The sequence below is a fragment of the Myxocyprinus asiaticus genome, chromosome 29 (genome assembly GCF_019703515.2).
Source record: "Myxocyprinus asiaticus isolate MX2 ecotype Aquarium Trade chromosome 29, UBuf_Myxa_2, whole genome shotgun sequence".
NCBI classification, from domain to species: Eukaryota; Metazoa; Chordata; class Actinopteri; order Cypriniformes; family Catostomidae; genus Myxocyprinus; species Myxocyprinus asiaticus.
In genome coordinates, this window is record NC_059372.1 from 3,193,414 (window position 1) to 3,219,095 (window position 25,682).

The following is a 25,682-nucleotide window of genomic DNA, read 5'->3' on the forward strand; positions in this document are numbered from 1 at the left end:
TCATCATTTTGGGATTCCCAGATTTCAGTTCTATAAGTATTTACAGCTGCACCACCTGCTCTGTACTGTTTTTGGGAGTAGCACACACCCCCCTAAAGCGGTAGGTGCTTTGGGAGAGGCGATTGCTGCTTTTGGAAAAGGTCGTGAAGCATCAGTGTATTACTCCCTGCTAATTCCGTGTCTGGGGGATTGAGCCTTGACTTCTCTCAAGAGAGTATGGGGAAAAGATTTGAATTTGGTATTGGAGGATGGAGTGTGGACTAAGATTCTGAAAAATGTCAAACCTATATCTAGAGATGCAAGGGTTCATCTTATGCAATTTAAGATTTTACATAGATTTTATTGGACCACCTCTAGATTAAATAGGCTTGGTCTTAAAGACACACCCACCTGCAGGCGATGCCAATCAGAAGTTGGAGACACTACCCATGTCTTTTGGGGGTGTGTTAAGATCCAGGAGTTTTGGTTGAGGGTTCGGAGTTATTTGTGTGATGTTTTGAACATTCAGGTTTTGCTTTGTCCCAGACACTGTATTTTGGGTGATGGGGCGGTCATGAATTTAGGGGATAATCACATTAAAAATGGGGTTTTGACCAGTCTCATGATCGGCAGGCAAGTAAATTTAAGGGGTTGGAAGTCAAGTGGAACACCCTCTTTTTCGGAGAGGTGTGTGGAAATGGGGAGGGTAGCTGCATTTGAGGAAGTGGTAAATAGAAGGCTGGGGTTTAGAGACTTATTTGTTAAAAAATGGGGCAAATATTTAGTTTTTTTGGGGGACTCTCGGGGAGGGGATGTGGAGTGTGTAGTTTAGTTTAATCATGTCTGCTTCTTATTATTTATTTATTTATTTATATTTATTTTGGATTGTGTGTGTGTGTGGTATGTGGGACCACAGGGGTGTTCATTAGGGGTCAAGGTGAGATTGTATTAGGGGGTTTAAATGTAAATGTTGATTCTTTATATATGTGTTGAGTTTTTCCACTGTTATGTGCATATGAATCAATAAAAATGTTAATTACAACAAGACTAAAACAACAATATGCTGCATGTTCAGTCTGACTCATACTACATCTGTTTGCAAAGAACTGTGAGGTACAACACAATTATATATGTTATATGAGCCACAGCACTATAATCAAAATGATCCGGATGAACTATTTTAAAACACATTCCCTATCATGTACACCTAGAAAAGATGACCGAGCCAATGAGAGTTGATTATGGGCGGAGCGACACGTGTAGCCCCGCCCCATATGTAGCCCCGCCCCAGTAATTGAGCGCGTCCACTAACAAGGCGAAGAAGAAGAAGACCAGTAGGAGATGCAAAAGCGCCGTTAAACACAAGAAGAAGAAGAATTTGTCTGTAAGTGTTTGAATGTGTTTAACTTCATTTGTGAGTTTATGTTTGTGTTTTTCTGTCTTTGGCGTTTTAATGATCGTAATAGAAGATTATTATCGTCGTTTGTGGCGGTTTTGTGACTCTTTAAAATATTCAGTTTCAGGCGAAACAAACAAAAAACTTCGGAGCCCCTTCAGGGGGAATTTGTTTTGTGAAATAGTTTTACTTTCCCTCGCAATAAATTGACCATGATTTTACTACAGTAACCATATTTTAACCATGATATTCGTAGTGAAACTATAATACTACAGGAAAACGAATACTGTGGTTTAAAAAACATAATTTTGTGATTATTGTGGATTTACTACAATAACTATAGTTTAACTATGATTACTGTGGTAGTTTAACCATTGTATTTGTAATTACATCAAAGTAATCACAAGATTAACCATGGATAATCTATATTAAAACATGGTTTTGGTCCCAAAGAAACTAAAACAAACATGGCCCACCTCAGTCATGTTTACTACAATATTACTATAGTAAAACCATGTTTCAGACCAAAAAACAAAAACATCACACTGTCATGGTAACTACTATAGTAAAGCCGTGATTTTTCTATTGTATGTTTTTATTTTACTATAGATTTATCATGGTTAATCTTGTGATTACTATGGTTTTACTTCAAATACCATGATTAAACTACTACAGTAACCACAGTTAAACTATGGTATTTGTGGTCAAACCATAATAACACAAAATTAACCACAGTTTTCATTTTCCTGTGTTATTACTATGGTGTCACTTTGAATATCATGGTTAAAATATGGATACTGTAGTAAAATCATGGTAAATTTATTGTGAGGGAACACAAAACTTGATCAATGTCAGGCCAGAGAGAGGGTGAAAAATGTTTTAATGCAGAAAACTTTAACTTTATCAGTGGACCTGACGGAAGACAATAAAACTATATAAAGAGCATTTCATGAACGCTTTAACATAATTGAAAAATGTATTTTAAAATTATGCCATTTTAAAACAGATTTCCAATGTACTCAAATATAGAGTTTGTCAATAATCTAGTTTCCATTCACTACTCGAGCTGTTTTTTTTACTGACAAAGTGAAAATGTGTAATTTTTTTGTGCAAAATTTGTCGTCTTCGGCTTACTGTTATTTTAATTTCACAAATAAATGCAATCAGAAGATGAGGAATTGCAATCAAACGGGAGCAGTTGCCCTTCTGATTATTGGTCCTGATGTTGTAGGGATGGGCGATACCACTTATTTTCAATCCGATACCAATAATTTCAAGTCCAATATCGTAGATACCGATACTTCTATTAAATATATTTTTTTGCGATTGCTTGGGATAAAATGGGTAATTTAAAATAATATTTTTAGTCATAATTCAAGTCTTTATTTTTAATTTTTTTTGCCTAAACAGAAAATTGTTTACCCTTACAAAAATGAACCATTTCACTACAGTAACTATAGTTTAACCATGGTTACTACTACAATATTACTTTAGTAAAACCATGGTTAACTATTTGTTAAATTACTTATTAACAACAATTACACACAATTATAAGAAATAGGAAATGTTGTTATTTTAGCGTGAATTTACTCAAGAAGCAGTGGTGTAGTAGTGTCTGAAGAGGTGGGCATACTGTGAATTTATGAAAAACGCATGCACCCGATCTCTAAAATTAATTTACATTTATATATAGTTCATGTAAAATGTGTAAGAATTTTTTTTCCATTAAAATTGGGTCTGTTGTAATTATAGTCCCACATAAACTTACAATATATATATCAGGGTAAGTTTCTTGCTGGCATGTGTACAGTACACTGCTAAGAACAATGGTATGGTAACTTCATGTTAAATATGTATTTAAATGAATAGGTGTCATTAATGTTCCTTTTATTAGGCTACTATGAAAATTGTTAATACTTTATTATTATTCTAACTAATAATCTAATTCATAACACACAATAAACCATTAAGCATTGTAGCTAATATGAGTAGTAATGTTCACATTAACATGTTATCTTGTATTACCATATAAAGCCTACATAAAAATTAGTGGTTATTTTTTTTATTTGTGCACTATTATGTGCTTTTCTGTGTAGAGTGAAATTGTTTTCCTACTTAGAAATATAAATTTAACTTATCTGATATCACAAGAAAAAGGCACCACCGACGGCAGTAAAAGGCAAAAAAAGGAAAAAAAGAGCATCAAAAACTATCAGGGTTGCAAAAACATGCAGTATTTTCACAAAGTTTAATTGCGTAAGTTAAATTTAAATACATATATTTACGTTTAGCAGGGAAATAAATATGCAGTGCAAATGATAGTTTCTCCAAGGATGCTTGTGCATCAGATGCTGGAAATGCCCCGCCCCTTACTAAAACGGAAAATATGATTGGTTAGCAAATATCCAATCGCGTCTGAAATGAACGTTGTGATTGGTGGATCTGTCTTGCCAGTGCTCCCCAGTGTATCTCCGTGCACGTTTAGAGAGAATCTCTGTAAATTTTGTAAAATAATAATAAAAAAAACACAGTTCACTCAACGGTGCAGCGGCATCACGTTATTAGATTGAAAAAGTTCCAGGTCAAAAGCCTACTCGTTGTTCTGGTGGCCACACGTATCATCACTTATTTCTACTGGGCATACGCAAAATCCTAAAACAGATAGGAGGGCATACGACGTATGCCCTAGACTTCATGACCAGAAGCTGTTTCTCTGATTTTCTATCATTACTTCTTGTTTGAACGAGTCTTGTGATGGCACAAGCGCATTTATGAATGTTAAGATGAGTGGAAGAAGAAACAGTTCCCATCCTGCTCAAGTACAGGTGCATCTCAATAAATTAGAATGTCATGGAAAAGTTCATTTATTTCAGTAATTCAACTCAAATTGTGAAACTCGTGTATTAAATAAATTCAATGCACACAGACTGAAGTAGTTTAAGTCTTTGGTTCTTTTAATTGTGATGATTTTGGCTCACATTTAACAAAAACCCACCGATTCACTATCTCAACAAATTAGAATATGGTGACATGCCAATCAGCTAATCAACTCAAAACACCTGCAAAGGTTTCCTGAGCCTTCAAAATGGTCTCTCAGTTTGGTTCACTAGGCTACACAATCATGGGGAAGACTGCTGATCTGACAGTTGTCCAGAAGACAATCACTGACACCCTTCACAAGGAGGGTAAGCCACAAACATTCATTGCCAAAGAAGCTGGCTGTTCACAGAGTGCTGTATCCAAGCATGTTAACAGAAAGTTGAGTGGAAGGAAAAAGTGTGGAAGAAAAAGATGCACAACCAACCGAGAGAACCGCAGCCTTATGATTGTCAAGCAAAATCGATTCAAGAATTTGGGTGAACTTCACAAGGAATGGACTGAGGCTGGGGTCAAGGCATCAAGAGCCACCACACACAGACATGTCAAGGAATTTGGCTACAGTTGTCGTATTCCTCTTGTTAAGCCACTCCTGAACCACAGACAACGTCAGAGGCGTCTTACCTGGGCTAAGAAGAAGAAGAACTGGACTGTTGCCCAGTGTTCCAAAGTCCTCTTTTCAGATGAGAGCAAGTTTTGTATTTCATTTGGAAACCAAGGTCCTAGAGTCTGGAGGAAGGGTGAAGAAGCTCATAGCCCAAGTTGCTTGAAGTCCAGTGTTAAGTTTCCACAGTCTGTGATGATTTGGGGTGCAATGTCATCTGCTGGTGTTGGTCCATTGTGTTTTTTGAAAACCAAAGTCACTGCACCCGTTTACCAAGAAATTTTGGAGCACTTCATGCTTCCTTCTGCTGACCAGCTTTTTAAAGATGCTGATTTCATTTTCCAGCAGGATTTGGCACCTGCCCACACTGCCAAAAGCACCAAAAGTTGGTTAAATGACCATGGTGTTGGTGTGCTTGACTGGCCAGCAAACTCACCAGACCTGAACCCCATAGAGAATCTATGGGGTATTGTCAAGAGGAAAATGAGAAACAAGAGACCAAAAAATGCAGATGAGCTGAAGGCCACTGTCAAAGAAACCTGGGCTTCCATACCACCTCAGCTGTGCCACAAACTGATCACCTCCATGCCACGCCGAATTGAGGCAGTAATTAAAGCAAAAGGAGCCCCTACCAAGTATTGAGTACATATACAGTAAATGAACATACTTTCCAGAAGGCCAACAATTCACTAAAAATGTTTTTTTTTTTTTTATTGGTCTTATGATGTATTCTAATTTTTTGAGATAGTGAATTGGTGGGTTTTTGTTAAATGTGACCCAAAATCATCACAATTAAAAGAACCAAACACTTAAACTACTTCAGTCTGTGTGCATTGAATTTATTTAATACACGAGTTTCACAATTTGAGTTGAATTACTGAAATAAATGAACTTTTCCACGACATTCTAATTTATTGAGATGCACCTGTATTTGCTAATATAGCCTAATCCATTTTTATTTCACTTTGAAGCTTAAGATTATTGTTCGTGGTAACCAAATAATAATGTCCTTAGTTAAAAAATAAATTAATTATTTAGAATCGATATTTTTGTGCGAGGATCGATATTTTTGATACAACATCAGTATCGGAATATCGATACTTTAGGATCGATCCGCCCATCCCTATGATGTTGCGCCTATCCCAGGTTGCCACCGGTTCCAACCCAAAAGCAAATCGTCACGGCCCTGTTCAAGCTGGCAACCTGCACCAAGTAGTGGGGAAAACTTTCAGTCTTACTATAAGGACCATCCATCGATGTGTATATGCGGTGTGCACAGCTATTAAAGAAAAACTGATGCGGTGTAATATCAGGGTTGACATATATGATACATTCCTGATATTCAATAGGCTATTTTAAACAATCATCTAATCTAAAGCATTGCCATCACAACTGCATTATGTCCCTCATATTTGTCCAGCAACATTTAATGACCACCTGAACTTGATTGTCATCTAAAATTAATTTTAGCGTCATAATACAATTGACATTTTCTGAAGAAGCTCAGCAAATACGATACGAGGTAAAGAGAGTTAGATTTAAAATATTTAAGTTTTAAAATGTTCAAAAGCTAGTTTTCTGAAGTGAAAGTGAGTCTTGAAAAAATTGAAGAACATTCTGAGAATGTCATTCAGCCGACTTTATTCATCTACAGAACTGGGTAAGGCTAATTTAAGTTTGTGTAAAGAAAAGACAATTATATAGGCCTAACAATATTATTTTTTCATTTGGTAATTTTTTTTTTTAAATGTAATTCTTTATTAATTTTGTAATTTTTTTTTTTTAATACAGGGAATTTTGCCGGCATTTTTTCAAAAGTGAGCTAAACAATAATTTTATAGAATTGGGCTGTTAGTGTTTCAATCAAGCACACTGAAGCTTTTCTCCTAGTATTGTGTATTCTTTTTTAATTTAAAACATCTTTGTGCACAGAAATTGTGTTTTTTGTATTGTGGGCTTATTCAATGACTGCTTTCTATTATTTTGAATGGTGAGGAAAGGCAACTTTAATAAATGAACGTATGGCTACCGTCATTAAATTAATCGCAAAGAGTGGCCATTAATTTGTTCTCCGTGCACTTATCGATAACAGGTGCATGATACAAGATGTTTGTGTTGGCACTCCTGGAAGTATCATGACGCAGATGTGTTTGCATTATCGGATCTGTGCAGGTATGCCATTAAGACCAATCCATAACAGTGCAAGTAATGCTTCACGTACTATAAACTGGCTTACAAGGATGTACAGTTGAAGTTAAAAGTTTACATACACCTTAGCCAAATACATTTAAACTCACAAATTTAAATGTTACAAATCCTGACATTTAATCGTAGAAATCATTCCCTGTCTTAAGTCAGTTAGGATCACTACTTTATTTTAAGAATGTGAAATGTCAGAATAATAGTAGAGAGAATGATTTATTTCAGCTTTTGTTTCTTTCATCACATTCCCAGTGGGTCAGAAGTTTACATACACTTTGTTAGTATTTGGTAGCATTGCCTTTAAATTGTTTAACTTGGGTCAAATGTTTTGGGTATCCTTCCACAAGCTTCTCACAATAAGTTGCTGAAATTTTGGCTCATTCCTCCAGACAAAACCGGTGTAACTGAATCAGGTTTGTAGGCCTCCTTGCTCGCACACGCTTTTTCAGTTCTGCCCACAAATTTTCTATCGGACTGAGGTCAGGTCTTTGTGATAGCCACTCCACTGCCTTGACTTTGTTGTCCTTAAGCCATTTTGCCACAACTTTGGAGGTATATTTGGGGTCATTGTCCATTTGCGACCGAGCTTTAACTTCCTGGCTGATGTCTTGAGATGTTGCTTCAATATATCCACATAATTTTCCTTCCTCATGATGCCATCTATTTTGTGAAGTGCACCAGTCCCTCCTGCAGCAAAGCACCCCCACAACATGATGCTGCCACCCCCATGTTTCATGGTTGGGAGTGTTCTTTGGCTTACAAGCCTCACCCTTTTTCCTCCAAACATAACGATGGTCATTATGGTCAAAGAGTTTAATTTTTGTTTCATTAGACCAGAGGACATTTCAAGATCTTTGTTCCCATGAGCACTTGCAAACTGTAGTCTGGCTTTTTTATGGCGGTTTTGGAGCAGTGGATTGTTCCTTGCTGAGTAGCCTTTCAGGTTATGTCGATATAGGACTCGTTTTACTGTGGATATAGATACTTGTCTTCCTGTTTCCTCCAGCATCTTTACAAGGTCCTTTGCTGTTGTTCTGGGATTGATTTGCACTTTTCACACCAAACTACGTTCATTTCTAGGAGACAGAATGCGTCTCTTTCCTGAGCGGTATGATGGCTGCGTGGTCCCATTGTGTTTATACTTGCGTAATATTGTTTGTACAGATGAATGTGGCACCTTCAGGCATTTGGAAATTGCTCCCAAGGATGAACCAGACTTGTGGAGGTCCACAAATTTTTTTCCTGAGATCTTGGCTGATTTCTTTTGATTTTCCCATGATGTCAAGCAAAGAGGCACTGAGTTTGAAGGTAGGCCTTAAAATACGTCCACAGGTGCACCTCCAATTCAGTACACCTCAATTAGAAGCTAATTGTCTAAAGGCTTGACATCATTTTCTGGAATATTCCTAGCTGCTTAAAGGCACAATTAACTTAGTATATGTAAACTTCTGACCCACTGGAATTGTGATATAGTCAATTAAAAATGAAACAATCTGTCTGTAAACAATTGTTGGAAAAATTACTCATGTCATGCACAAAGTAGATGTCCTAAACGACTTGCCAAAACTATAGATTGCTAATATTAAATCTGTGGAGTGGTTAAAAAATGAGTTTTAATGACTTCAACCTAAGTGTATGTAAACTTCAGCTTTATACCGTGTTGTCATGATTAATACAGGCTAATGATTGGGGTAAATTCTGTCATGTGACATTATATTTTTGCGTTAATGCCTATTTTCTCAACAAAAGGTGTTTCCAAAGCAGTTTTTCGTGACATTTGAAGTATCAACGTAGAGTTTATGCACAAGAGTTAAATGGAAAAATATTATGTCGACACGTGTGAAATTTTAGAGATAATTTGCGTTTCCATCAGCTATATCGTTAAACTTTTTGATGCGCTACACTCTTTGTCGCAAAAAAACGATCCCTTGGATGGAAACGTAGTTAATGGCATCAACCAAACAACCATTTTTGATATATAATGAAAAAAAGCTTATTTTGGCAATTGTTACAATGCCTTTAATAAATTCAAATATAAAATTGAACTTTTGAAACAATCTGTATTTACATTAGTGCTACACAAATTTACTAGAAAACAGTGTAGAAAAAACCGGCTCCCAAAGTCACCAAAATTTAACAATGCAACCCAAAATTAGTTTTCCCATATGCATCCACACTCCAGTCCAGTAGGAGATGGAAAAGCCCCGTTAAACACAAGAAGATGAAAGAACTAATTTCGGTACGTGTTCAACTTGATTTGTGGGAATTTTATTGGTTTGATGTGTATTTTTCTGTGCATATTCATTTTTAATGATTGTAAAAGAATCGTATTATCGCCGTATGTCGCGTTTTTGTGACGAATGCTTTAAAATATTCAGTTTCAGGAGAAACAAGCAGAAATGTGAGAATATCATGTTTAGTTTCTGATAAATGTGCTCAGCTGATTGTAAATTAGTTAAATGAAGGCGAGTATATGTTAAAGCCTGTTATAATATCTGGTAATATTCCTGCTGTCAGGAAAATGAAACCAAACTCCACGCACACATTTATATTTATAGGCTACCATATCAGAAACAAAGTTATTTAACAGAGCTGTTTATAATCCTGTAATAATCTTTTTGAGTTTGATGAATGTCAGTCCATTATAATGATATTTTTGTGTTCATATGTTCATCATGAGAGAGCAGGTGGATGTGATCTGCAGTAAATCAGTAGGAACTGATCTGTCCATGCTGGATCATTAATGATTTCATCACAGAAATCTCTCAGCTGAAGAAAGAGGTGACGTCACTGAAGACAAAGCTGATGGAGAGAGACGACAGGTTACAGGTTAAACATTCATTTCATCCTTAAAGTTGAGCTGAATGTCAATACAGTACAATACTGTACATTCTATATATATATATATATATATATATATATATATATATATATATATATATACACTTTTTTTTAAATATATGTTTATTTTAAATTTTTATTGAATAATGTGTATCTATATAGTAAAAAAAAAAAAAAAAGCGTATTGTATACTGTACAGTGTATGTTATTATTTGTATATTGTTGAGTGTAATTATGTGTATAACAGATGTTTAAATTGTGTTGTGTTAATTTGATGTTATTGTAAATTGGTATATGTCTCATCACTGTCACGACTGCTATGTTGATCGGAACTGCACCCAAGAATTTCACACACCATTGCACTTGTGTATATGGCTGTGTGACAATAAAGTAATTTGATTTGATTTGATTTGAGATTGTAAGCTTTCAAATGATGTGATATGATGAACAGTAAAGATGTGATTGTATTGTTTTTTTGAGGAGCTGGAAAAGATTTCCTGTCAATCTTCAGTGTGTGTGACTGATGAGACCTCCACAGAATGTCAGGATTCAATGTGGAGCAGCAGAGATCAGTCCACACCACAGCGAATGCTGGACAAACTCTCTGAACAGAGATCCAGAGACACACAGGACTCACAGCTCACTTTACTCTGTTCTACTGACGATAATCAGGGTGATCAAACCTCCACAGAGTCTCTGACTTCTGTCTGTAACGCTGGAGAACAGCAGATGCTGCAGATACCAGTGAAGATGTGTTCAGTGAAGCTGCTGGACTGCAGGAACCTGATGAAGATGAGAGGAGAAATCAAAGTAGAGGGACAACAGAGTAATGAAGATGATGATGATAATGATCAAACCTCCACAGAGTCTCTGACTTCTGTCTGTAATGCTGGAGAACAGCAGATGCTGCAGATACCAGTGAAGATCGAAGTGAAGCAGGAGGAGATAAAAGAAGAAAACACAGTAGAGGAACAACAGAGAGATGAAGATCATTATATTTCATCAGGTATGTTTCTTCCTTTAATGATTTACATTTTCATGTCAATCGACTGTCATTTTACAAGTCATTTTATCACTCAAAACAGTTCCCTGCTGTTTTTATTTTTGTTTAAGTGCTCAGTTTAAAAAGGTGCATGTACTACAGTGTTTTTTACACTGCTTTTTACCAGCGGCGCTGCACGTTTTTGGATCTACAGTGTAGCAGTGGGGAAAAAAGGAAAGAAACAGTGATGTTGTGCGCTTGCCCTCTAACTTAAGAAAAAGAAAGCTGCAGATAATGAATAAAAGCACAGTTTATTATTCTATTTCGTTGTCCTGTGTTGGTTGGATTTCTAGGCCAGTGATTCTCAACTGGTTTTGATTCGAGACCCAGATTTTACAATGGACATCAAGTGGCGACCCACCATTGTAAAGAACATAACCTGTATTTAAAGGGTCATGAAACACTAAACTACATTTACTGGGATGTTAACAGATATGTACAATGATAAGCCAAAACATCATGACCACTCACAGGTGAAGAAAATAACATTGATAATCTCCTAACAAGGCCACATGTCAAGGTCAGGGTAGATTTGATGGTAAGCGAACAATCAGTTCTTTTTGTCAACTTGCTGAATGCAGGAGAAATAGGCAGGAGTAAAGACCTGAGCGACTTTGACAATGGCTAAATTGTTATGGCCAGACGACTGGGTCAGAGCATCTCTGAAACGGCAAGGCTTGTGGGATGCTCCCGGTCAGCAGTGGTGAGTACCTACCGACAGTGGTCCGAGGAGGGACAAACCACAAACCGGCGACAGGGTGTTGGGCGCCAAAGGCTCATCGATGCGCGAGGGCAGCGAAGGCTATCCCATCTGGTCTGAACCGAAAAAGTCACAGAAAATGTTAATGATGGTTACGGGAGGAATGTGTCACAACACACAGTGCATCGCACCCTGGTCAGACTGGTCAGAGTGCCCATGATGACCCCTGTCCAACGGCAAAAGCGCCTACTGTGGACACGCAAGCTTCACAACTGGACCTTGAAGGAGTGGAAGAAGGTCGCCTTGTCCGATGAGTCCCGTTTTCTTTTACATCACGTGGACGGCCTTGTACATGTGCGCCGTTTACCTGGGGAAGTGATGGCACCAGGATGCACTGTGGGAAGATGACAAGCCAGTGGAGGGAGCGTGATGCTCTGGGCAATGTCGTGCTGGGAAACCCTGGGTCCGGCCATTCATGTGGACATCAATTTGACAAGTGCCACCTACCTAAACATTGTGGCAGTGGTATTCCCACACTGAGCACATGGCCTCCAAATTCCCTAGATCTGTGGGATGTGCTGGACCAACATGTCCGATCCACGGTGGCTCCACCCTGCAACTTACAGGACTTGAAGGATCTGCTGCTAACGTCTTGGTGCCAGATACACAGGACACCTGCAGGAGTCTTGAAGAGTCCATGCCTCGGAGGGTCGGCAATGTTGTGGTGGTATGCGGAGGACCAACAGCATATTTGGCAGGTGGTTATAATGTTGTGTTTCATCAGTGCATGTATTACACATGATAGAAGACAACGTAAGCATCCATTAATTTTTTATTTTAAAAGGACATTTTCTTCCGGATTTTAAATCAACATCGATTTAATATCACTTGATGTGATGTTACGATTTACTATAGCGCATTGTCGTGTCATCGGTGTCTCATAATTATTAATGAGACTTTGTGGCCTTGTCCTATGAGAAAGTGTTGCCTCATGATTATTCATTAAACCATGTGGCCAGCGCTTCAATCTCTCAAGCACTGCAGTTGTGAGAGAGTTGAATCGGGGATGCATCACGCGAGTGTTCAAGACTGCAAAGCCTCCCCGCGATGCTGACACAGTGATAGGTCAGGCTTTCATTTTACATTTTAAATGTTCGTGCAACACGCAATTATTAACATTGGTGTTTCGAGATATGCAGTGAGGTTGATTGTCCCAGACCCAAATGCTATCGATCCTTCCATGTTTAACCTTCCTATGGTATTTGTCATTTTTTTTACAGAAATACAATTTTAAAATGTAATAAAATGTTTTCCTTTATCTGAGGAGTACAACACTTGGTGACTTTTCCTCCATTTGCCATCTGAACAAAAAATTGGGCTTGATTTGATAAGTCTAAGTGGTTGTAAAAAAAAAAAAAAAAAGCAACACCTTTGATGTTCGCAGTCAGAATTGACCGACAATTGAAAATGAATGGGAAAGACCAAAAAACAGAGCAATTTTTTTATCTGTCAATCAATAAACCAGCCACAAAGCAGCAAAAAACAGGGTGAGACTCTAAAACATCCTCAGTGCAAAACACACACACACATACAAGAATGAAATGGTGAGGCTTTAACACAATGCTTTTTTTGTTGCATTTGTCAAATAAAACCAATAATTCCACCACAATGCTGAACTTACACACTTAGAAATGAAGGGTGGAGACGATAACACACTCACAGTGCACAGCATACACAGAACCATGGCATCAGTAAGTGGAGCTACAAGTCATCTTTTGTTTTCCAGTCGATGACCGCAGTCTGACACACACACACACGTTTGCAAAATAAATTTTTACTTTTAGAAAGTTTGAAATTGCAAAATGTTTACTCTGATTCTTCTGTTTTATACTCTTACTACTGAGTTTTTTTTAGAATTTTGCAGTTCATTTCTGTTTTTTGATGTTCATTTTCTTGGCATTATTATGCATTTACTTTTGAGTTATTACATTTTTATGTTTTAAATTATTTGTAGAAATTTTTTTATTCTGTGTCTTCTCTTTGTAACACCATGGTCAGGTTTGATGACAAGCCTAATGAAATAAACTGCCAAAACTGACACTTCAAATCAATTTTAAAATGCTAAACATTGACAAATAATCTACTGGCATGACAAGTCATGTTATTTATATTTTGTTCATCAGATGGCAGCACTATGTCTCCAATTTATGGCACATTCTCATATTTTCTTCATGTTTTAACTTACAGATGTTTTTTTTTTGTTTTTTATTTTTTTATTTTTTTTTTTACTTGGCTTATTTGTATAAACAAATAAATGGTAAAATTTAGAGATGTTCATGTAAATAAGATCAAAATAGCATAACATCCCAAAAGAAATGCATAACTGTATTGTTCATACTTAAGGGAAGAATTTTTTTATCATTATCATCATAAAAAAATTGGGTTACACATCTAAACCTTCCGGTCAAAAATGAATGCGAATACCAAAGGAAGGTGCCATTTTATAATATTATAGGAGGGTTATTGTTAGTTAATGGTTTCTACGATCTACTTAGACATGATGTTTTGGGGAAATGCAGCCCTGAGCACTTATATTTGTGAATCAACATCTTGGAATAAGTCTCAAAAGTTATCTTGACATCAGCCGTCTCCTTGGCAATCATGATTTTAAGCTTGATTACACTTTCTAGCACCATCTAGCGTTCTACACGTGTCAAGTGCTAACAAGTAGCAGATGTGTTCTGAGTTTTGGTCTGTTAGCAAACGTGCACTGAGCATGTTATATTTAAATACATCACTTCAGATTAACATTGTTTTCACTTTTATGTAAATCCAAACATATTTGGCCACTATAAGTTAACATACAAATCATAAGTAACCCCATGGCAGTGCATGTTTGTGTACAGAGCAAGTCGAAGATGTTAAAACGAGGAGCACATTTACTGTTAAACTCTGAAAGTCTTTGTGCAGTTTTCCTCCTGAATAAAAGTTTGATGGTTTAGAACTCCTTGGTTTAACTGGTCCACTAGAGCTGTTGCAGTTGCAAACCACCTTTAGTTAAGTGTTGTACAGTGGAGGGGGTGCACGTAAATTATGTGTTCATTGTGGATCAAACTTTAAAAAGTGTGTCATTGAACACGGAGTAGTTAAAAAACAACTGTAAAGTCGTGTTAAGTTATTGTTTGTGCCCAACCAGAAATAATGAGCTTGAGACTCCACTGGTAACAAGGCCATATCCACAGATGATACCACGGATGGCTCCTAATTACTGTGGTTAGATTGATATAGATAGTCTTTAAAAAAAAAAAAAAAAAAAGTAAATAAACTTCAGTATTTCTTATTAAAAAAAAAACTAAACTAAAACCCTAAGCACATTTAAAAACATTTAACTACAACTTATACAGTTGTTATAAAAATAATGTCTTATACAGTATATTTATTCTAATAGATTTAATATTAATCTATTCTAGTTAACAGTTAGTGTTACTGCAGTTTAGTAAGGATGATTGTGTATTTTAAAAAGATTTGTAATTGATGTTTGTCTTCTGTTTACCTCATCAGTGCTGTTTAAAACATCAGGGCTGTCTAGCCATTTGAGATGTCTGACCTCATTTGTAGTGCTATGAAGTTGAACGTTCTCTGTAGAATTCAAATGGGTTTGTGTGCAGGGATGCAAACTAATGAGAGGTGAAAAAGGTGAGCAAGTCAAAGCAGGTGTCCAAGGGGTGTATTTTAAATTGATTAGTTTGTTGTTTTTAAAGCATTTTTAAAGTGTTTAAATGTACCCATTTTAACTTTAGCTTTATGTGGAGGTGAGGGCGTGGTCGAGTGCCCGTCTGGAGAGAAAGCGCTAAGGACATCCACCTGAGATGAATTGTTACTAATTACTGTTTCTTTGTGCACAGTGAGAATCGGGGGAGATAAAAGATGGCCCAGTCCACAGAGAGAGGAGAGAGGGGCACACAAGAGACTGCGTGTCTGCTACTGACTGTTTTGTAACTGTTGAAAAGCAGAACTTTATTTGTATATACTGAAAAGCAGAACTTTATTTCTATATACTGAAAAGCAGAACTTTATTTGTATATACTGAAAAGCAGAACTTTGTTCATGTATGCTGAAAAGCCAACCTTTGTTGTGTGTAACTGAAAGTGACTACTGTTTGTGGAGAGTTAAAAAGCTGACTCACGTGGAATGTGGAAACCAGCTCCCGCTTCTTCTTTATCTGCCCAACAAACAAACCTTTGTTACACTGGTGCCGAAAACCGGGAAAAGGAGGAAGGTAAGCTGCTATGGAGTCATCTTTGCCACTGGAGGAAGTCTTCCGATCCCTTGCCAGCATCCACCAGGCTCAACACCAGGCCCTCATGGATCTGTGGGCGGAGCAGCAACAGTGCTTCAAGGCGCTCCTTCGAGGCCAAGAGGAGGACCGATGGGTGTTTTGCGGAGCTTGGTGCCTTGGCAGCAGCGAACCCCCATGTGTTGCTTGTGAAGATGGGCGCGCAAGACTATCTGGAAGCCTTTCTGGAGCTCTTTGAGCACACGGCCCAAGCTCTGGAATGGCCATGGGCACTATGGGCAGTCCACCTCTTACCACTGCTGACCGGGGAGGCCCAACTTGCAGCCCAACGTCTCCCGGTCGACAACCTCCTGAGGTACACCGAGCTGAAGAAAGCCATCCTGCAGTGGGTCGGCCAGCGGTTCCGATCCCTGGTGCTGAGCGAAATTGGCCTCCCGTTTGCCTTCGCTCAACAGCTCCGTGATGCCTGCCGGCAGTGGGTGCTGGCTGAGGAGCCCAGCAACGTCGGGCATGTCAGTGATCTAGTGGTGCTGGAGCAATTCATCTCCGACTACCGAAAGGGTCGGCAGAGTGGGTCCAGTGCCACCATCTGGCATCGCTGGATGAAGCAGGACCATTTAGCGGCGTACCCGGGGGCCAGTGTGCCCCACTCTCTCTCTGTGATCCCTCCCCCGGCCCTTCCCCTCCTTACTTCCGACCTATCCCGTTCCCCCGGCCTCGGGTGTGTATTAACCCTCCTGTCTCTCTCTCCCCTGGCTCTACACATTCTTCCTCTCAGGTGGGGGAAGCTGCCGCCACTAGTGTGGGTGTGAGGTTCAGGCCAGTCTGTTGGAGTTGCAGGAGCCGGGTCATGTCCATGAACAGTGCCCAGTGATGGAGGTGGGGACGTTGATCTAGGTCCCCAACACTCCATGATCTAGCTGGGACGTGCCAAATACTCATGAGTATAGGAGAGGTACATACCAAGCCATGGTGGATTAAGGTTGTAACCAAACCTCTATTCATCAATGCTTGGTGCAAAATGGGGCATTGAATACAAATAATCAGGTGAAGGTGGTGTGTGTGCAGGGGGATATTTATGATTATCCTGCAGTGACCGTCACTATACTATTTCGGGGTCAAAAGCATAACATTGAGGCTGTGGTTAGTTCCCGCCTCACCCATCTACTAATTGGCCGGCTTTTCCTGAATTGTTAAAAGGGTTGTGTGTGGATGGGTCCTGTAATACATTGGGACAGTGTGGGGTGTGCAATGCATTGATGGGGGAGGCAGAGCCGGGGCCGTCTATGTCAGCTCTGTGTCAGGATGACATAAGGGAGGGGGAAGCCTTGGCCTCCCCAGCCCTTAGGGGAATTCCCGCTGGAGATTTTCCTCTGGAGTAGACGCAAGACGAGATTCTTAAGCACATGTTTGACCAAGTGAAAATAATTGATGGTCAACACCTTCAGCCATGCAGTGCACTCACATATCCATATTTCTCAATTATAACAATCGGTTGTATCGAGTGACGCAGGATGCTTAGACAAAAGAAGATACAACCCAGTTGTTAGTACCAAGGAGCCATCAGGAAATGTTGTTCCAGGCGGCTCATCATAGTCTGATGGCAGGTCACTTGGGACACAGGAAAACACTAAGCTGTCTCATTGCTTGTTTCTATTGGCCGGGCATTCGCGGAGATCCACCGGCCACTCCAAAAGTGCCATTGCGCCCTCTTTGGTTTGTCTGGAGCCCCGGCTACATTTCAGCATCTTATGGACCGAGTCCTCAGACTGCATGTGCGTATGTCGCTGCTTATTGGATGATATTATTATTTTCAGGAATGATTGGCAGCGGCACGTGCAGCATCTGGGGGCCGTTCTGAGGTCGCTGCGGCAAGTGGGAGTCACAGCAAACCCGAAGAAGTGCAATTGGACTGGTGGAGGTACGGTATCTGGGGTTCCACTTGGGGCATGGGCAGGTGCGACCCCAAATTGATAAAACCGCAGCAATTGCGACCTGCCTGAGTCCTAAGACCAAAAAGGAGGTGAGACAGTTCTTGGGGCTGGGGCATCATAGAGGAGGAGTGTTTGGCCATCAAGTAGGCGGTTCTTACTCTCCACTACTATTTGTTGGGACAAGCGTTCACCCTCTGTTCGGACCACGCAACGCTTCAATGGCTCCATGGCATGAAAGATGCCAGCGCCCGGATCACCTGTTGGTATCTGGCACTGCAACCATTTAAGTTCGAGGTGGTCCACAGAGACTGGGTGAAGTCACAGACTTCCTCTCCAGAAAAGGGTGGGGGGTCGGGGGTAGGCAGTCTGGACAGTTCCCCCGATCTGAGTCAGGTGGTGGTGGTATGTGGAGGTGAGGGTGTGGTCGAGTGCCCATTTGGGGAGAGAGAAAGCGGTAAGGACATCCACCTGAGATGAATTGTTACTAATTACTGTTTCTATGTGCACAGTGAAATTCGGGGGAGATAAAAGACGGCCCAGTCCACAGAGAGAGGAGAGAGGGGCACGCAAGAGACTGCGTGTCTGCTACTGACTGTTTTGTTGTGAAAAGCAGAACTTTGTTCATGTATGCTGAAAAGCCAACATTTGTTGTGTGTAAATGAATGTGACTACTGTTTTTGGAGAATTAAAAACTGGCTCCCGCTTCCTCTTTATCTGCCCCTCTCTCCTCCCCTCTGAATCTTACTGTGCACATAGAAACAGTAATTAGTAACCGTTCATCTCAGGTGGATGTCCTTACCGCTTTCTCTCTCCCCAGACGGCACTCGACTACACCCTCACCTCCACACTTTAAAAAAAAAAGGTGACTAGCTAAATGGTGAGTAGTTCGCATTTTTGACACAAAACCATGATTCATTCAGCCCTCGTATATGCGCATATCTGATATGAGTAGCATATGTAGTGCCTATAAAGTGCTGAACATGAGATGAATACAATAAAATTTGCTTCAGCAGTGGCCCAAATTTCACAGAATTTTCAATGCAGGAAAAACCCTGAAAACTTCACCTGCCAAAGTTGCACCTGCCAGTAGTGGCCGCTGCTGCTGATTTCTAGGGTAGGCGGGTGTTAATTTCAAACCCTGTTAACTATAAGTATTAAATGTATTTATCAGGCAGAATAAACTGTATAAATAAATACCGCTTGCACAGCAAACATCACAAATTAATATTGGACGTTTGTTGTGTTCTGACATTGAATTAAGGATCAATTTGATTTCTTTTTACGTTTCTCCCTCTTGAATTGATTTTTGTCCATTTACTGTGTTTATTGTAGAGCTGATGGAAGTGAAAGGAAAATATCAAGAACTGAATCAAGTGGAGAACAAACTTCAGTGTCAGAAACCTCATGATTTCACAACTGGAGAAAATTATTTGAGTTGCTCAAAGACTAAGAAGATTTTATCACCAGAAAAGCATAAAAGAAGATCAGCCAAAAATACTTTCACCTGCTTACAGTGTGGAAAGATTTTCACAAATAAAAGCCGGCTTAATAAATGCATGAAAGATCATAATGGAGAGAAACCTTACGCATGCCATCAGTGTGGGAAAAGTTTTGCATATATAGTTTGTCTAAAAGGTCATCTCCGCTGTCACTCTGGAGAGAGACCATTTGAATGTGAAAAGTGTGGTAAAACATTTGCTTTGAATTCAAGACTAAGAAAACATCTGAAAACTCACACAGTTGAGAAGCCTTACAAGTGTTCTTTTTGTGGAAACCGTTTTGCACACCTGTCCTATTTGAAAAAGCCCCAGAAAATACATACCTGTGTGGGGGTTCATAGGTGCTTTGAATGTGGGAAGACCTTTATTACAGCTGGCAGCATGAAACAACACCAAAGAATTCATACTGGAGAAAACCCTTACAAGTGCTCACACTGTGAAAAGAGTTTCACTCAGTCACAAAACCTGAAAAAACACGAGAGAATCCATACTGGAGAAAAACCTTACAAGTGCTCACACTGTGAAAAGAGTTTCACTCAGTCACATCACCTGAAAAAACACGAGAGAATCCATACTGGAGAAAAACCTTACAAGTGCTCACACTGTGAAAAGAGTTTCGCTCAGTCACAAGACCTGAAAAAACATGAGAGAATCCATACTGGAGAAAAACCTTACAAGTGCTCACACTGTGAAAAGAGTTTCACTCAGTCACAAAACCTGAAAAAACATGAGATAATCCATACTGGAGAAAAACCTTACAAGTGCTCACACTGTGAAAAAAGTTTTACTCAGTCACATAACCTGAAAAAACACGAGATAATTCATACTGGAGTGAAACCATACAAGTGCTCACATTGTAGAAAGAGTTTCACTTGGTTACATTGCCTGAAAGCACATGAGAGAATTCATACTGGAGAGAAACCATACAAGTGCGCACACTGTGAAAAGAGTTTCACTCAGTCACAAAACCTGAAAAAACATGAGAGAATCCATACTGGAGAGAAATCATACAACTGCTCTTCATGTGGGAGAAGTTTCAGGGAAGCAAGTAATCTACATAGACATGTAAAAAAGAATTGCCCAAGTAGACACACTGAGCAAAAATCATCTTCAGGTCAATCAAGATTAAGTAAATAGTTGAACCCAAAGATGGAATTTTTCCAAATTGAGTAGCTTCCTCTAAGAAAATTAGTGATGTTTTGTTTGTGAACTACATCCATACACTAACTTAGACTTCAAGTTCACTGACTTCACTCCCTTTCGAAGCCAGTGAGCTTTAGTTTGATGAGTGAGAATGCTTCAGTATTTTTTAGTACCTGTAAAGACTGATTATAGTGAAAGCAAATAGGATTTGAGTCCAGGAGCAATAACTGGTTTCATCGGCTGAACGAATACACCACTGAATCAGTTGATTTGGTTGTTTGAGTCTGAACTAGATGAGACCTCTCGTTCATGAATGAACTGAATGTACTGGTACAATCGTTCACAAACTAAATGAATTAATCACTCATTCATTTCGTTCGTGAACAAAGATTTGCTGGCTGGCAAAATGAAAAGAGGCATTTTGTTGTTCAGCCAGTCATGTTCAACAATGTGAGAGGGGTGAGCTTTGAAATACAGTATGTATTCTTTGTAATGAACCAAGAGGTCAATGTGTGATGTTTTGATCTTCCATTGGTCACGTGTCCTCTTGTCTTGCAGATTTGCAGTTCAGAGTTCACCAACTTAAACTTTAGATATGCAGCTGTAACAAATTCTGCTCTCTTGGGTAATGGAGGAGTCAGGAGGCAACGAAGCAGTGCAGGCAAGACTTTTTATTTTTCTGCCTCAGGTTCTGTACACAGTCTGTTCACGTAGGTTCAACACTCAATCAGATAACAAAAGAAAAGATTTTTAAACTGTCAGTTCATGGAAACACTCAGTAAACGTTGAGTTTGTGATCTCTCTCTCTCCCCCCTCTGGTGAGCTGGTGCGGCTTTTGAGTCTCCATCATTACTACAGCAAGAGACAGGTGTTATAGATAATTACAACCCAGATGACGAGCCTTACCGCTCTCTTTCTCCCGCAAACAGACACATGACCAGGGCCTCATCCCCACATATCCCCACTGCCCAACTCAGGCCAGGGCAACATCTGGACTGCCAACTGCCCCCCCCATTTATGGAGAGGAATTCAACCACAGCCCTCTGTGCTCCTGGTCTGTGGATCACTTCAAATTTGAATGGCTGAAGTGCCAGGTACCAACGGGTGATCCGTGTGTTGGTATCTTTCATGCGGTGGAGCAATTGGAGTGGGGTGTGATCTGAACAGATGGTGAAGCCCGCCCCAGCAGGTAGTAGTGGAGAGTGAGGATGGCCCACTTGATCGCCAGACACTCCTTCTCCACGGTGCTGTACTTAGTCTCTCTCAGCGAAAGCTTATGACTAATGTACAGCACCGGTCACTCCTCCACCTCCTGTGAGAGCACTGCTCCCAGCCCCCTGTCCGATGCATCCATCTGCAAAATAAAGGGGAGAGAGAAGTTAGAAGCATATAAAAGTGGCCCCCCACAAAGTGCAGACTTTTATCTTTAGAAAAGCCTGTTGGCATGACTCGGTCCAATGGACTGGATCAGGGGTCCCCTTTCTAGTAAGATCAGTCAGTGGGCTGATGACATCAGAGTAACTAGGCACAAACCTTCAGTAGTAGCCAGCCCCAGAAACTCTCACATCTCCTTTTTGGCCTTGGGCCTCGGACAGGCTGTGATCGCTGCGGTTTTGTCAACTTGGGGACACACCTGCCCGTGGCCCAAGTGGAACCCCAGATACCGAACTCCCACCTGCCCAATTGCGCACTGCTTGGGGTTGGCCGTGAGCCCCGCCCGTCGCAGTGATCTTAGGACAGCTCTCAGATGTTGCATATTCCACTGCCAGTCATTATTATATATAATAATATCATTTAAATATGCAGCGCCATATGCTGTATGGGGTCTGAGGATTTTGTTCCTTGAGACGCTGAAACATGGCTGGGGCCCCGAACAAACTGAACAGAAGAGTCACGAATTGGTGTAAACCGAATGGTGTGGAAAAAGCCATTTTTTTTCCAGGAGATTGGAGTTAAAGGGATCTGCCAATAACCCTTTGTTAAATCCAGTGTCGAATAAAATTGAGCCCAGCCCAACCGATCGAGCAATTCGTCAATCCGAGGCATTGGATACATGTCAAATTTGGACACCGTGTTCATTTTGCGATAGTCTACACAGAACCGGACCGACCCGTCGCTCTTAGGCACCAGAACCACCGGGCAGGCCCAATCGCTATGCGACTCTTCTATTATGCCCATATCAAGCATCGCCTCTAATTCTTCCTTAACAACCTTTTTTTGTGTTCAGGAAGGCGATAGGGGCGGCTATGACTCACCACTGGGGTGGTCTCATATGGTTTTCTGTGAGGTTTGTGTGACCGGGGAGAGGCGAGAAAACATCCGCAAATTCCGTTTGCAACTTCTCCACGTCTGTGAGCTGCAATGGTGAGAGGTGGTCTCCACAAGGGACGGGGGTAAATGAATTTGGTTTGAGAGTCAACTCTGGCCCGAGCTCCGCCCTCTCGGGGACTACCGTCGCCAGGGCCACAGGGACCGCCTCCCTCCATGCTTTTAGGAGGTTGAGATGGTAAACTTGACGTGCCCCAACCCTATCCGTTCACTTAACCTCATAATTGAGATCTCCGACTCGCCGTGTGACCTCAAAGGGCCCTTGCCACTTGGCGAGTAATTTAGAGCTTTAGGTGGGCAGTAATACAAGCACTTTATCTCCCGGTGAGAATTCCCGTAGTCGAGTGCCCCTGTCATACAGTCGGCTTTGATGTTCCTGAGCTCGGAGCAAATTCTCCTGTGTTAATTGACCCAAGGTGTGGAGTTTTGCTCCGAGATCAAGAACGTACTGAATTTCATTTTTACTGTTTGAAAGTCCCTCCTCCCAAGCTTCCTGTATGACGTCGAGGACGCTGTGCAGCCGACGCCCATATAGTAGCTCGAATGGGGAAAACCCTGTGGAGGCTTGCGGGACCTCTCGCACTGCAAATAAATACGGGTATGTGAGTGTGACGTCAGGCCAGAGTTGTTGACCATTGATTACACTCTCTTGGTCATACGCGTGCTTGAGAGAGTCGTCCCGTGACTTCTCTTGAGGGAAATCCTCCTCAGGGAATCCCCTGAGGACGGGAACTCTCTTTTCTGCGTCATCATGACGCGGAGCAGACGTAGATGGCCCTAGCACCGCCTTTCCAGCCATAGCATCGCACATCACACACTGAGACAACACTATACAGGACCCATCCACACATATTTCCCTTAATAGATTCTTAAAGCCAGGCCAATTAGTTCCCAAAATCAGTGGATGGGTGAGGCGGGAATTAACCACGGCCTCTACTCTATTCTATTTTCCCCTTAATAATATCTCAATGGTAACCACTGGATACCTGTGAATATCCACGTGCACACACCGCACCCTTACGCGTTTATCCATGCCAAATGCCCCGTCTTGCACCAAGCGTTGGTGAATGGAGGTTTGAGAACAGCCTGAATCCACCAATGCGTGGTATGTATCCCCTTTTAGACTTACTGGTACACGATACGCCCCTGCCCGATCGGGGGGCGGCCTGCGGAGCATCAGGGGTCCAGACATAGGGATGTCGCCACCTCCATCGCTGAGCACTGATCCTGGAAGTGCCCGACTTCCCCACAGCCCCAGCAGACTGGCCCAGGCCTCCTTACCTCACTTGTGGGGGCGGTCCCACCAATCTGGGAAGGAGAGCAGAGAGAGACCGGAAAAGTGGGAGATACGAGGAAGGACCCCTTAGTTCGGGGAGGGGTTTGGATGGGGAGCCAGAACAGGAGGGGAAGGGAAGGGGCAAGAGGGAGGGGGTGTTTGAGATGCAGAAGAGAGAGAGAGAGAGAGAGAGAAAGAGAGAAGAAAGAGAAAAAGAGAATGCTTCAGGAAACGCTGCCATGTAGTCCTCTGCCAGCTGGACGGCCTCTTCCAGCGATGCCGGGCGGTGGCACTGGGCACACTTGGCCATCCCACGAGGAAGCTGGACGATGAACTGCTCCAGTACCACTAGGTTGAAGATGTCCACAGTGGCGCGGCTCCCCTCAGCCGGCAACCATTTCTGGCAAGCATCCCGGAGCTGTTGGGGAAAGGCAAATGGGCGGCCATGTCTCCGGAACATCAGGGATCGGAACCGCTGGCAACTTTGCTCCGAACTATGACCGACCCACTTCAGGATGGTTTTCTTGAGGCTGTGGTAGTTGAGGAGGCTGGCGGCGGGAAGTTGTTAGGCTGCTAGCTGCACCTTCCTGGAGAGTACCAACAACAAGTGGGCCACCCACTGGTCGGGCAGCCACTTCCACACCTCAGCGTTTTCTTTTTTTTTCAAACAGGTCTAGGTAGGCCTCTGGATCGTTGTCTGGCCCCAACTTCATGACGATCATGGGGGAAGTGGGCTCTGGAGGGGTCGCAGCGCCAGCCCCCCCTCTGTCGATTAGGCTCCAGAACACCTGCCGGTCCTCCGCTTGGGCATGGAGCAAGAGTTGGAACCGCTGTTCCTGCTCCAGGCATAACTCTGTGAGGGCTTGATGCTGGCGAGGGATTTGATGACTTAGCCCAGCGGTGAAGATTCCATGACAGCGTCGTCCTCCAAAGTCCTGGGTTTCGGCACCAGTGTAACAAGTTCTGTTCTCTTGGGCAGTGGAGGAGTCAGGAGGCAATGAAGCAGTGCAGGCAAGACTTTTTATTTTTCAGCCTCAGGTTATGTACACAGGCTGTTCGTGTAGATTCAACACTCAATCAGATAATAAAATAAAAGATTTTTAAACACTCAGTCAGTTCATGAAAATGCACAATAAACGTCGAGTTCGTGCTCTCTCTCTCTTTCCTCTGGTGAGCTGGTGTGGCTTTTGAGTCTCCCTCCATCATTACTACAACAAGAGACAGGTGTTAGAGATAATTATAACCCAGGTGACGAGCCTTACCGCTCTCTCCCGCAGACAGACACACGACCACGCCCCCATCCCCACAGTAGCATAGTACGAAATTTCTTCGCATGAGGTTGCCATTGTTGATTGAGTACATAAAAAATCAGTGTACAAAACTACACTACCGGTCAAAAGTTTTGAAACATTTGACTGAAATGTTCCTCATGATCTTAAAAATCTTTTGATCTGAAGGCGTATGCTTAAATGTTTGAAATTAGTTTTGTAGACAAAAATGTAATTGTGCCACCATATTTAATTTATTTCATTATAAAACTAAAATTTAATTAAAAAAAAAAGTT

At 41.1% G+C, this 25,682-nt stretch overlaps 2 protein-coding genes and 1 long non-coding RNA gene across 7 annotated transcripts in view; 2 read left to right on the plus strand and 1 right to left on the minus strand.

Annotated features, from left to right (window-relative positions):
• Window positions 1–20,310, minus strand: part of LOC127419888 (uncharacterized) — an 86,002-nt gene extending 65,692 nt beyond the window's left edge. Inside the window, exons 1-2 of the long non-coding RNA XR_007893743.1 lie at window positions 20,173–20,310; window positions 19,837–20,004 (exon numbers count right to left, since the gene is read on the minus strand). This is a non-coding gene — a long non-coding RNA (uncharacterized LOC127419888). The remainder of the gene's footprint in view (window positions 1–19,836; window positions 20,005–20,172) is intronic.
• On the plus strand, window positions 1,304–24,223 carry LOC127419872 (zinc finger protein ZFP2-like). 5 transcript variants are annotated; one of them, XM_051661664.1, is made up of 4 exons: window positions 1,304–1,363; window positions 9,746–9,887; window positions 10,380–10,905; window positions 19,205–24,223. In XM_051661664.1, exons 2-4 carry the CDS (start codon window positions 9,864–9,866, stop codon window positions 20,506–20,508), a joined length of 1,854 nt encoding a protein of 617 aa, XP_051517624.1. In that variant the 5' UTR covers window positions 1,304–1,363; window positions 9,746–9,863; the 3' UTR covers window positions 20,509–24,223. The 5 variants fall into 5 exon arrangements, with proteins under 5 accessions (XP_051517624.1, XP_051517622.1, XP_051517626.1 ...); XM_051661662.1 differs by having other exon boundaries at window positions 1,309–1,363; window positions 9,739–9,887; XM_051661666.1 differs by having other exon boundaries at window positions 1,309–1,363; window positions 9,739–9,887; window positions 10,383–10,905.
• The window catches only part of LOC127419873 (zinc finger protein 501-like), a 105,048-nt gene continuing 89,188 nt past the window's right edge, over window positions 9,823–25,682 (plus strand). The window contains exon 1 of the mRNA XM_051661681.1: window positions 9,823–9,839. The gene's annotated coding sequence lies outside the window, so the exon portion shown is untranslated. The remainder of the gene's footprint in view (window positions 9,840–25,682) is intronic.